Source organism: Cinclus cinclus, chromosome 23 (genome assembly GCF_963662255.1).
Source record: "Cinclus cinclus chromosome 23, bCinCin1.1, whole genome shotgun sequence".
NCBI classification, from domain to species: Eukaryota; Metazoa; Chordata; class Aves; order Passeriformes; family Cinclidae; genus Cinclus; species Cinclus cinclus.
Window position 1 is genome coordinate 8,491,732 of NC_085068.1, and position 13,366 is coordinate 8,505,097.

At 43.6% G+C, this 13,366-nt stretch overlaps 1 protein-coding gene across 1 annotated transcript in view; it reads left to right on the forward strand.

The window, feature by feature from the left end:
- The window catches only part of KIF1B (kinesin family member 1B), a 68,465-nt gene that overhangs the window by 41,104 nt on the left and 13,995 nt on the right, over positions 1 to 13,366 (forward strand). Inside the window, exons 23-32 of the mRNA XM_062507426.1 lie at positions 163 to 341; positions 609 to 746; positions 1,437 to 1,685; positions 6,614 to 6,732; positions 8,978 to 9,063; positions 9,205 to 9,334; positions 9,670 to 9,829; positions 10,437 to 10,527; positions 11,043 to 11,161; positions 11,683 to 11,738. Of these exons, the coding sequence (XP_062363410.1) occupies positions 163 to 341; positions 609 to 746; positions 1,437 to 1,685; positions 6,614 to 6,732; positions 8,978 to 9,063; positions 9,205 to 9,334; positions 9,670 to 9,829; positions 10,437 to 10,527; positions 11,043 to 11,161; positions 11,683 to 11,738 (1,327 nt within the window). The remainder of the gene's footprint in view (positions 1 to 162; positions 342 to 608; positions 747 to 1,436; positions 1,686 to 6,613; positions 6,733 to 8,977; positions 9,064 to 9,204; positions 9,335 to 9,669; positions 9,830 to 10,436; positions 10,528 to 11,042; positions 11,162 to 11,682; positions 11,739 to 13,366) is intronic.

Sequence of the window (13,366 nt, forward strand, 5' to 3'; positions counted from 1 at the left end):
TGGTATAATCCTGCTGCAAATGCCCTGAGTTACTTGTAGTCTTTAAAATTATATGTTGCTTATTCATTTGGGCTGTAAAATGGCGAGCGTTGGCCTCTGGCGGGGTGACCGTCCCGAGGCAGCTGTGGCTCCTGAGGCCAGAGTCAGGTGTGTGCCGTGCAGGTGCAGTTCCAGTTCGTGCTGCTCACCGACACGCTGTACTCGCCGCTGCCGCCGGAGCTGCTGCCCCTGGAGCCGGACAAGGGCCGCGAGCGCCGGCCCTTCCCCCGCACCGTGGTGGCCGTGGAGGTGCAGGACCTCAAGAATGGAGCAACACACTACTGGTCCTTAGAAAAACTCAAGTATGTGGATGTTATTAGAGAGTAAAGTTCCCTGTATCCAAGGGACTTCACTCAAAATTTTCCTCCCTTGCTGTTCCTTATCTGTTTGGTTTTTGCCAACAGATTTTTTCTCAGAATCTGTAATATTTTGGGGAATTAGCGAAGCACCAAACTTAGGGTGCGGCCTCCTCTGTCCTTAGGTGTAATTTGGTACAGGTGAGCACCTCACCTTGCGTTCTCTGCTTTACTGCCCTTGTCCTGAGCCTTTTCCTGGTGCTGTGTCCGCAGGCAGAGGCTGGAGCTGATGCGGGAGATGTACGACCGGGCAGGGGACGTGGCCTCCGGCAGCCAGGAGGAGCCTGAGGGCTCCATGACGGGCAGTGACCCCTTCTACGACCGCTTCCACTGGTTCAAGCTCGTGGGCAGGTACGGGGCAGCCCCTCACTGCTGCTGCACTGGCAGCTCTGGCTGCACGGGGAGTGCGGAGTCACCCGAGTGGCCTCTGTGTCAGCCGGGTCCTGTCTTTCAGGGATTTGGAACAGACTTTGAATACAGTTAAAAGTAGAAACTGCTCTTTAGAATGTTCAGGTGTCTAGTAGTGGAATCTGCCTTTAGTAAGGTATAAATATATTTAAAAATAATATAACCGGCTGAGTTCTGTCTAAAGTCACTGGAGCAGAGCTGCGAGAATACAAAGAACACTGGGAAAGTGATCCAGAGTCTTTCATATGTGTGGTTCAAATAGCTTGGTCATACCCTAGGGCAGTGTCTGATGGGATTCTTTAACAGTTCCTGCTGTTGGCTGCACCTTTACAATATTTGTATTTGCAGAACCGCTGTGTTGGAAATAAGAAATGTAGCTCTGTTAAATGGACGTCTTCTCAAGATCTATATGCTCAGCCACGTTTCTATTTCTTTTTCATTTGCTTCCTGCTCTGTTGAAGGACGCTCTTTTCCCCGACTTGGTTGGCAGCCCCTTGGCTCACATTTTGTTGCAGTCCAGGTGGTTTGAAGGCGTTGCTGGTTGTTGAGGGGTGTCTGTAGTGATGGCAGCAGCTGTTGATGCAGGTTGTGTGTGCTGACCCTGTTAATTGCTGTCCGTTCGCTGATGTGCAGCTCCCCCATTTTCCATGGCTGCGTCAACGAGCGCCTGGCCGATCGCACGCCCTCCCCCACTTTCTCCACGGCCGACTCCGACATCACTGAGCTGGCAGATGAGCAGCAGGATGAGATGGAGGACTTTGATGATGAGGCCTTTGTGGATGACACTGGCTCCGACGTTGGGACTGAGGAGGGATCAGACCTCTTCAATGATGGGCGCGACCCGTTTTACGACCGATCCCCTTGGTTCATTTTAGTGGGAAGGTTGGTGAGGTTACTCTGAGAATGGCCTAAAGGGACCAGCTCTTGCTGCAGACTGCAATGGCTTTGCCTTGTGCTACACAGATGGTCGGTCTAGCCAAAATATCCGTGTCCATAAATTGGAATTGCCAGAGAATGAGTGTAGTTCAACATTAAGTTTTAAATTCCTGCGTCTGGGGCCATGAAGACCTAAGTAGTAATTGAGGAAATAACCCTGAGATGCAACAGTGTGAGTAAATCTATCTCAATATGACTGTTGCAGCTTGGACACAACAGGGGTTTGTACACCGTATTTAAACATTTACAGAATTCCCTATTTAGCTGTTGCAGGGTCACTAAGATAGAATTTTAGTGTGTTATTTTCTTCCATGAAGAGAATCTTACTATGGTGGGAAGTCTTTCAGTCCAAATCCAGAAATCCTGTTTTTGAAAACAGGTTTAACATCCTTTGTGTGTGAAAAGATGGCATGAGGAGAAAGAAGAGTGGTCCTTTCTGGAGGAGGAAAAGAGTGTTCTCTGAGATGATTTGGCTTCTCAGATTATGCTTGATTCTCTATAGCCAGTATTACAGTGAAAGGCCATTACCATTGAAATTCACTGGCTGTGTTTGGCACTTTCCCCAGGCACTATGCTTGAATTCCTGAAACAAGTTTTCTTCATATATTTTAGAATATTATTGAGCTTCCCAGAACAGAGGGAATTAGGGCATTACCAGTCCTCAGTCCGTGATGTAGACCCTTAAGGACAGCAAGTTACGTTAAAGAGACATAGTTCTTTGCACTCTTTCTTCAGTAATATTCTTGCTAGCACATGTTTGTCATTACAAGAGACAGAAACATTTTTATTTAGTGGCTTGGCTCCTCTCTGTGCTGCTTCCCACTCCCCCAGTGATGCTTTTGTGCTTCCTTGCTTACCCTGTAAGCCAACATCCTCATTAAGGTGCTTGCCACAGGCGTGGTACAAGGAAAAGGCTCCATGGCCAGCAGAAGGGGGGAACAAAGGAAAAGGGACCAGAGCTTGGCATTATCTTTCTCTGTGAGAGTATGCAGGAAAGACCTCAGGGTCAGGATGGTGGGATCTTTATGCAGTTTCCTCAAATGCGGGACACTTGTTTGCATAATTTATGAAAATGAGAGACTGAGATTGCTGGTCTTTATCAAGCTTTTAAGTTCAGTGTAGTGTGTTTGTCTAACCTCAGGCTTTGTCTTCAGTGAAATTTGGAACTTCCCTGATCCAGTTTTTGAAACAAAAATTTCTGAAGTTGCAAGAAATTGCGTTAGTGCTCTGTGATCTCTGAATCTGTACCCTTACATGTAGTGCTTGGTAGCACGTTTTACAAAATCTGATTGTGTGCTCTAGGTGGGAAGGCAGCTTGGGAAAGCCTCTGTGCTGCTCTGGGCTGGCTGTCAGCTCCTTTGAGCCCAGGGCTGCTCCGTGTGCCCATGGAGCCTGGGAAAGAGGTGAGCTGTTCATGCTCACTCACAAAGGCCTCAGGAAGCACAGCACAAGCTGAGCAAACAGTGTGCGATGAAAACACTCGTGCTTCCTGGCAGTCACACAGCTTGCTGCCCATTCCCTGTTCTGAGCTCTGAGAGAGGTCTGAGCTCTGTCTGGGGATGGACACGAGAAGCTGCAGCACTTTGGGCACCAGCCTGGTGGTGGGAGCTGCATGTACAGAGCTGGGAAGTGCTGGGGAACGAGCCTGACTTCTGTAGTGAGGCTGGAGAGCTCAGTGACTTCTGCTCAGTTTTGTGTCTGTTGTTTCTATTCCTGTTCTGTTGAGCCCATTCTGTCAGCAGAGGCTGTTAGACTGTCCTGCACCACTGAATAGGAACTATTTTGAGTGCTCTGTGTCTTCCAGTGTGAGAATTCTGGTTTTGAAGAGTGACTCACAAGTACCAGGGGTGTGTCCATCCTCATGGGTGCTGTCTTGAGCACAAGGCAGGTTCAGTTTGTAACAAAACCAGAATTCCTTATCACTCCCAGCTGTGTACTCGTTGATATGCTATAGAATGTGAAGGACAAATAAAACAATTTTTTAGTATTTTTGGGGGGTTGTCAGCAGTATCAAGTGCAGGTCATGAAGGAGAGGAGGAGGAGAAATGGATCATGTAGTTATCTAACTCCCTGGCCATCATAGTTCTTTTCTTTTCTCTCTCTGTGCTATGACTGTCTTTTATTTGTAACTCTTAAAGAAAAAAAAAGAGCTGGTCCCTTTAGCCATCTCTTCTGGCATGCTGGGTTTCTTCAAGGCTGATTCTGTTTAATGGTGTGACATATCAAGCATTTGCTTTGTTTTTAAGGGAGGTGGGAGAGGATTATGGGATATTTTATTTAAATCCCAATGTGTTTATTTAAAAAATATCTGCCATCCTTCTGAATTCTGTTGGTTTTGTTTTGTTTTTTTTTAAAAAACTGTGTTTGTTAAATTTAATTTCTAGTTTTGTTGTGAGTATGCCATTTTACCTCACCAATCTTTCTGCTAATCCAGCTCCCCTCTTTCAGTCTGCTGGGCTAAGTGCAGGGGGACACTTAGGGGCTCTTTGGGGAGTGAGAGTCCTCACAGATGTGGGAAGAGGAGGAGAACCTAAAGATTTGATCCACTCCTAACTTGGCCCTGCCTCATGAAGAGGCAGCTGGAATGGCCCTGGCAGCAGTAGCGCTGCAGAACCCAGCTCTGTCCTGGGGCAGCACTTGTGCAATTGTTCTCCACTCTGCAGAAGAGATGCAGCATTTTCATCAGCCAGCAGGAAGCTTAAAACTTTTTTGCATTATGTGATTTTCTTTCTCTAAGTTAAAATGATTCCTGTGAACAAGGTGACTGGATGGAAGCAAATGGAGGAAGAAGAGAAATACATTTTTTTCCTTGGGATGGTCACTCAGCTAATCCAGCTGAGTGCTTTGGTGGTCACATGTTGAGCAGCACCTTCAGAACTTTTGCCCTGCAAATAAACATCTATTTTTATTTTTCATGCAGGTGATGCTTTTACTTTCCATTAGTTTGAAGGCTTTGAAGGGAGAAGGCTTCTGCAATGCCTGACTCTTAGTTAGTGAGACTCCTACTGTGCACATCAGTGCAGGGCTCCTTGGCTTCTCTTCTGGTGGGAAATCTCTGTTCTCCCTGGCTTGAAATGTGCTTTTCAGACTGGGTGTGTTTTTCATGTTGAGTGCCTGCCTTTCAGAACTCCGTTCCTGATCCGGTCCAAGTGAACCATTCCAGTTTCAGGGACTGTTTTCTTGTGTGGTTGAATGCTGGTTTCTCAGATGAGCATCACCTGAAATTTCAAAGCTAAAAATGGGAATGTTAGAGGGAAAAAATAAAATTTTACTTCTCATTTTGTTACTTAAAATTTAGTCTCTTCTCCCTTCCCCTGCTTTATCAGTGCTTACCTCACTTTGAAGCAGACTGAAAAGGAATTTAATCCTAATCTTAGTGAAGTGTTATGTTACAGTTGTTTTTTTTGTTGTATAGTTTTCTTCATTTTTTTTGTTTTGCTACTTCATAGCCGTATTAATCACCTTCTTCTCTATTGCATTTTGTCACCACTTTTTTTTTAGTAGCATTGTTTTTGTGTCTTTGGTTCATGACTGACACCTGTTTGACTTCCTTTTCATTTCAAAAGAATTCATTCATCCTTGGAAGGGGCATGTGAACCCAAGAAGAAACACTCCCTTTTGTCATGCAAGACTTCCCTAGGAATGTTAGAAATAACAGTTATAAATTGCAGGAATTAATTATACATAATACTAAAGACTAATAAAAAGAACTGTAAGGAAGAAATCAGTTAAACAATTTATTGTTTACTATAATTTAATGTGCATACATTTATTAAAATTGCATAATTAGTCACTTTAAATTTAATGGCTGGTAAAACTATTGGTTAAAGTTCTGTGCATCTGAGTACTCTTCTGAACTCTGAAACAGCTCATTTAATAAATAAAACCTTCCATATTTTCCCCTTGTTGAGAACTGTTCTTTAGCTGACTTGTTGAGCTTCTCAACATTTAATGTTTTGCTCAGGCTAATCCCACTGAAGTATGATGCTTTAAAAACTACTGCAATTCACTGCAGAAACATAAAATAACTTATTAACTTTAGTCTGACTTTTAATTAACATCTATATAATTAAATTGGTTACCTTACTGCTCCAAAACAGACCCTGCCTGTATATAACTTAAAAGTTAAGGCATGGCAGGATCACCCCCTATGGGGTTTAAGTGCTGCTTTTCCTTTTGGAAACTGTAATTTCTAAGTGGTTGCTCTAGAGTAGTGCTGTCATGTCTTATTTGTTGTCTTATGTTCTGTTTTTTTCAAAGAAATAAATAAAATGCTCCTAAAGAGATTTACCTGTGAAGACTGTCAGTCTTCCACTATCTGTACAATCAGTGAATCTTCCAAGAAACCTAAGTGAGGATTTATGGTTTATTGTGGGTTTCTATTATTCTGCATACTGTGTTATCAAAGGAGTATAGAAGAGAGAAAACATTCAGCAAATCTGTTTTTAAGAGTGGTTTTATATGTTCAGTAAAAAAATGAGGCAGTATGAGCACAGTAGATTAATTGCTTTTTAATTTATCCCTTCCAACTACCTCATTCTTTCCAATCATAGTTCTCTGATAGATTCTGCCAGTTTGCTAACAGCTCCATTCACAACTGCAGAGCATCTCCAGTTACCTTCCATCGAGCCATCCTCTCTGCTGTGTCTGTCACTCGTTCTGTGAGCCCCGGGTCCCTGCAGGCTCTGGCTGAGAGCTTTGGGTGCCTGCACTGGGCTTGGCCAGAGCTCTGTGTGGGCAGGATGGAGCCAGGAGCTCCTGCAGGTGCAGGGGATGCAGTGTCTGAGATGTGACTGTCCCAGGAGACGAGCAGAGCTGCACTGGGGTTTGGGACGTGGTTCCTAACGCCGGCTGTGTTTCTCTCCTGTCACCAGAGCCTTTGTGTACCTGAGCAACCTGCTGTACCCAGTGCCCCTGATCCACAGGGTGGCCGTGGTCAGCGAGAAGGGCGCGGTGCGGGGCTTCCTGCGGGTGGCTGTGCAGGCCATAGCAGGTGAGAGACTGACTGCTGACCTCCAGAGACCTGCCTGACGAACCGAACCGAACCAAATCGAACCCAACCAAACCAAATCGAACCCAACCGAACCCAACCGAATCGAACCCAACCCAACCGAATCGAACCAAACCCAACCGAACCCAACCGAATCGAACCAAACCCAACCGAATCGAACCAAATCGAACCCAACCCAACCGAATCGAACCAAACCCAACCAAACCCAACCGAATCGAACCAAATCGAACCAAACCCAACCGAATCGAACCAAACCCAACCGAATCGAACCAAACCCAACCGAATTGAACCAAACCAAACCGAATCGAACCAAACCCAACCAAACCAAATCAAACCCAACCGAACCAAACCCAACCGAATTGAACCAAACCCAACCGAATCGAACCAAACCCAACCAAACCCAACCAAATCGAACCAAACCCAACCAAACCCAACCGAATCGAACCAAACCCAACCAAATCGAACCAAACCCAACCAAACCGAACCAAACTGAATCGAACCAAACCCAACCAAACCAAATCGAACCAAACCCAACCGAATTGAACCAAACCGAACCAAACCAAACTGAATCGAACTAAACCCAACCAAACCGAACCAAATTGAACCAAATCGAACCAAACTGAACCAAACCATCCTCCTCATACTCCAACCTCAGTAACCTTCGTGGTGCTCTCTGTTGATATTGAAATGATGTCATTCATTGTTTCACCATATGGGCTGAGAGTGAGTCTTGAAATAATGCTACTGATCAAAAGATTTTAAAATTATGATGATGTTGACTGCTGAAGTTTATACCTGACAACTAATGCAATACTACTTTTTAGGGTAGTGGAAGATTTAACTACTATCAGTAAGTCTGAAAAATAAAACTAAAGCAAAGCTTTTTTATTTATACCCAGTATAAACAGTGGAGAAGGGTACCTGGTTTGATAGTTTTGGTGACCTGCATTAAAGTTAAATGTACCAAGTTTTAGCTGTGCTCAAAGTATGCCTTTAAATAATGCTCAGAAATGTGCTCCTCCAGGGTCTGGGGAGGGCATGGGACAAGTTCCTGAACTGATGGTTTTCAGCATGGTGTAAACAGAAATCAGCACCAGTTTCCCCCTTCATTGCCTCACTAAAAATGTGGAGACTTAGAAGGTGCTTTAACCCAGTGTTTAATCACCAGGAATTCCTTTCAGAAGAGAAGAGTAGATATGTGGGGTGCTCAGGGCCTCCTCCAGTGCTGAGCTGCCATTGTGTCTGTGCCAGAGTTGACTGCAGGTCACTGCTCATAGCTGATGTTTCAGAATTGCTCAGTGTGAGGTGGGCTGCTTGGCAGGGCCATGCCTTATCCTTGCTGGTGGGAGCACGGATCCTGCCTATAATTTGCCTTTTCCAGCAGTGGCCAACTGCCAGCAGCTGTGGCTTGTTTAGTTAGGGTAACCCTGGGAACATATAATGAAACTCAGACTCTGAAGATGTATAACAATCACTCTGGCAGGGATTAAAACAAGTGAATTAAAATCTGGTTTAATGTGTACAAAAATCTAGTTTGGTTTAGTCTCCTTAGCATTGACTGAATATTTCCAAATCAATACTTATCCATCCAAATGAACCAAATATGCCCTGGCTAATAAAAACTGAACTGTGGACATCTTTGGAAAAAGGGCCGTAGCATTACCTGATCCCTAAGCAAAGCCTTGGAGTGTATTCTGAATCTTGGGATTTCTGCTGTGAGTATGCATTTGCTGTGAAAAAACCCTGGCATTTAACCAGGCCCTGTTGTTGTTGCTCTCTGTGAAGAGGAGGAGGTGAAATGAGCAGATTATATGGACAGACCCAGCTTTCAGACTTCCAGCATGTCCTGGTGGAGCTTTGCTAGTGTTACTGCTGGGTTCATGGCTACAGAATTTGAGATGTTAGTTCATCTCAGTATAATAATCAGAAGTAAATAAATAATAAAAATTAGTATTATAAAATTGGCTTGCATTCAAAATTCTCTAAAGTATTTTCAGAATGAAACTTCAGAGCTTGTCTTGTTTTCCCACACCTGAGTTCCCAATGGATAGATTTCTGGCATGATCTTTTCCAGCACTTTCTCCAGCTTGTAACTGGATGACTCTTCTGCTTTCTGTTTTGGTTTCCATTATAAAGAAAATTTCCATTTGGATAACTCTGTGGGGTCTCCCTTCTCCTCCCCATCATTTATTTATCTGTTTTCTTTTTTCCTTGTGGTTTTTTTTAGCTGATGAAGAAGCCCCAGATTATGGATCTGGTATTCGACAGTCTGGGACAGCTAAAATTTCATTTGACAATGAGTATTTTGATAAGGTAAGAATTCTTGAAATTGAGCTAGGTATGTTTGAGTGTAGTAGCTTGTGCTTCTAAATAAAGAACACTGTTGTAGGGGAAGAAGGGGCAAACCCAGAAAGTGCATGAGTCTGTTACAAGCCACTGTATTTAATTTTTCAGAGTGATTTTTCTTCCGTTGCAATGACTCGGTCTGGATTGTCACTGGAGGAGTTAAGAATTGTGGAAGGCCAAGGACAGAATTCAGAGGTTACCACTCCTCCAGAGGAGATCAACAGAATCAATGAGCTGGGTAAGCAAGAAATGTGTGGTAGTTTTGGAGAACTTCTGGGGAATTCGTGCCACTTTCAGTCAGTCATAGAAGGGAGTTCTGAGTGTCCTTCAAGAATATCATGGTTAGGGAGAGGTGTTACCAGTGTGTTGAACATGAGAGATCCTGGACTTACTCATTTGAAGAGCTGTGCTGAAAAACTTCCCAGGTGTTTGTATCTTTTGGTTATCAGCAAATTATTTGGGTTTTAAAGGAGAAGAAAAGTGTGGTGGGACTAAATACCTCCTGAAGAGCTATTTTATGAAAGGAGAAAAAAAAATAAAAATTATTTCATGTGGGATTTTTTTCTCCCTAAGACTTGAAATCAGCCACTTTGGATGGAAAGATGACTATGGAAGGATTCACTGAGGAAATTGGTGATCACCTGAAGCTGGGCAGTGTGTTTACCTTCCGTGTGACAGTCCTCCAGGCCAGTGGCATCCTGCCTGAATATGCAGATATTTTCTGCCAGTTCAAGTAAGAATTTGTCCTTACTTGCATTAGGCAATTAATGATTTGATGGAGAGAGCAAAGAGCAGTGGGCAGGGGAACTTGGAGAACTTTTCAGATGGGTGGAGGTGTTGTACAGCAGAGAAAAACACCTTGTCACTTACTGGAGTTCCTAGTCCCCATTTTCTCTTAAGTAGGTATGAAGGAATAAAGTTTTGCAGAAAGGAATTAGGAATCCAAGTGCACTCATAAGTTACTAATTTATAGATACCTTAGGGTTTTAAGCTTTTAATGTGAAAAATACAATACTAGATTGTACATACACCCATTTGAATGAAAGCTGCATGACCCTGGAGGAAATCAGTACTTCCCAAGTGAAACTGGTCTTAGGCTTGGGTTCTTAAGGAGGAGAATATGAGGGAATAATAAAGACATAAAACAAGTGCAGGAATTGTGGTCCCACAGGACTATGGTATTCCCAGCTTTAGGCCATCACTCAAGTGCTTCTAAAGCTCCAGCAGAATACATTTCTTTTAGGGTTTTAGGATTTCCTTTCAGGGCTGGATTCAGAGCACATCAATTTTCATTAAACCATTCTGTGGTGGCTGATTTTTGGTTGATTTTTTTTTTTTAGCTTTTTACATCGACACGATGAAGCTTTCTCAACAGAACCTCTCAAAAACAATGGCCGAGGGACTCCCCTTGGGTTTTACCATGTTCAGAATGTAAGTAAAGCTTTCCATGAGCAGTAACTTCTTCTGTCAGCACTGGGAGTTATGTGTGTCCTTCAAGTCAAGCAGAATTATTAAGAATAGACAGTAGTAGGAGAGATCAGGTTAATGATGTAATACTGTCACAAAACAAAACACAGAATGATTCTTTGTGGCAAATTTTTTGTGGCCACTGAATTCTGTGTTTCCAGGATGAAAACAATCTAGAATTCAGGAAATAAAATATATGTATGAATAGTAGTGCTCATGATCTCAGATGACCTGGATATATCTATTTTTATGAACTGTGTAATGCTTTGGTTACAGGCAGCCTCCTCTTCTCCTACTTGAAATGCCTCATACTGAGGCTTTAATTTTCTCCTTTATTGGAGAGTAGAATTTATGCCTAAACCAAAAGGGAATGCATTTGCTTTTACTGCGAGTGACACTAAGTGATACGAAAAATTCAGACTTCTAAAAGAGATTTCCTTTTTTGAATGTCTCATTTTCTTTCCACACTTTTGAAATAGATTGCTGTGGAAGTGACAGAATCGTTTGTGGAGTACATCAAAACAAAGCCTATTGTCTTTGAAGTCTTTGGACATTATCAGCAGCATCCTCTCCACCTTCAAGGACAGGATCTCAACAGGTATTGGTCACTAGTCTGGCATAAAGGCACTTGGGGATCATGCTCAGGTTATGCAATTCGGTGTACTCCTGAAATTTTGCACCACAGCCTCACAAGCAGAATTCCTGTTGGAGGCAGAAGTGCTGGCAGAGGCCTGTTTGCCCAGTGTAGTGACTGATGGGATTGTTCTGCCCTCTCAAACATGGGAAGCTGATCTTCCAGTCCACCCTACAAACACCCTGGTGATGGGAGCACGGTACTGGGAATACTGGGAACTTAGCAGTGATCTGTGAGCTCTGGGAAAACCTCAACAGTGCTCCTAGGATTGGTCCAGTTAGAATACAAAGAGCATAGGTTAGTCTGAGAAGTGTGCTGAGCCCCTTGTTTTCCTGGCAGGGGATATTTACCTGCCTTCATAGAATTGTGAGGATATTTTTAGAGACAATAATAGGTGTGTGTATACAAAGGTGCATATGTGTGCATTTGTGGATATTTCTTACATTTAAGTGCCTCTGTATTGATAACTCTTCATTTCTCTGTAGCCCTCCACAGCCTTCTCGAAGATTCTTTCCTCCCCCTATGCCACTGTCAAAGCCAGGTGAGATCAGCTCTCTGATTCTGTACATCACAGGTGTGCTACTGCACATGGAACCTGTAGGGTATTCCTGAGGTATCCAGGCCACAGGAAATGTAAATGGAGTGAGTGGTACCAGGGGCATTGAATGTCTTTGCTGGCTCTCTGCCCTCTCTACGTGTTTTCTTTTTATTTCTTCTCAACCTCCTCTGCAGGAAGTGCTGCTTGGTTCATTAGGGGGTAGAATTCCATTCCTGAGGTGTTGACCATATTCCATGAGATCTGGCTATGGCTCTTGCTGTTCTGACTGAGCACTTACTGGCTGGAAATCTGCTTATTCATGAATTGCTTCAACTTTTTGCTCTCTCATGTTCTTGTGTAGTGAGTCAGTCATGTTGAAATGATCCTTGGTTTTCTTTGCTTAGTTGGAATATTGCATGCTGAACTCTTTTGTCATTTTTTTTCCCATTTCACCTTTAATTTCCTTCTCCTCCCTCTTTCTCTCACCTGCATATTTCCACCATCCTTTTTTTTGTGTGTGTTCCATTCCCTCTGCAGACCATGAAAGGAAGATTGAGTTGATTAGGTACCTTATGTCTGGCTATGTAAACGTGCATGTGCTGAACACACTCTCTGAGCATGCCAACGTGCTTGCCTCCTCTGCTGTGGCTGCTTTCCAGGATGGAGCTGACCAGCTGCCACCTTTTCTCTTTCTGCCTGTTCCCAGTTGTCAGAGTGAGAGGGCTCCTAAACGAGATGGTTAGTAGCCAAACTTGGTCTGTGATAGATGTAGAAGTTGTTCCAGAATGTGCTTCGAAATTCCTTTTTCCTTCATCATGTAGTAGTATTAGGAGTAGAGCTGCCATGGTTGTGCTCATGGAAGGATGATGCTGTGCTTAAATGTAGGGCTCTTTTAGAGAGAACCACAGAGACAGTCTGTAGACTCCCGTGTGCTGGGAGTCACAGATTTGTGTGTCACTGCATCTGTTCCCTGAAACTTCCAGGACCTCAGATTTTTTCTGTGTTCTGCATACAGCTGTGTGATACTGGGATGAGGGATTCATATGAAAACACAGGCAGGTATAGAGGAAACACAGTGCTGTGTTCTATGTAGGTTTCCTTTTCACTCATCTTCCTTTTCTGCCACTAAGAGTTCCTCACTTCCATTTGTAATCTGTTCTGTTTAACTCAAAAAAAAGTCATGCTGATGAATAACTCTACCAGAGCAAGTCTGTGAGAACATCTAGAACCAAGCTTTCATGTTTAGTTAAATCTGTCTTTCTGTTGTTTTTCTCTTGTGATGCTTTTGAGTCACTCTGCTCAGCAATAAGCTTGAGTGATTTGTGTGTCTGATGCTCCCCTGGCTGTAGTGAGTTCATGTGCAGCTGCATGAGGTGATTGGGTGTAAGAGTTACCCTGAGTAATGTATGGGAAGGTAAAGGATGAGCCTCAAGCTCACTACCTCACGGGTGGAGCTGTGCTGTGAGTAACCAATTCCTGTAAAAACTGTCCCTCTGAGGCAGCTCTTTTACCCAGGAAAGAAACAGATCTCAGAAGAGAGCACCTAGGCACAGCTCTAAGGACCTGTTCTAACTGGAGGCTCTTATGTCCTTCCAGGGCATGGGGAGAAAAAATGGAAAATCAGAGTTGCA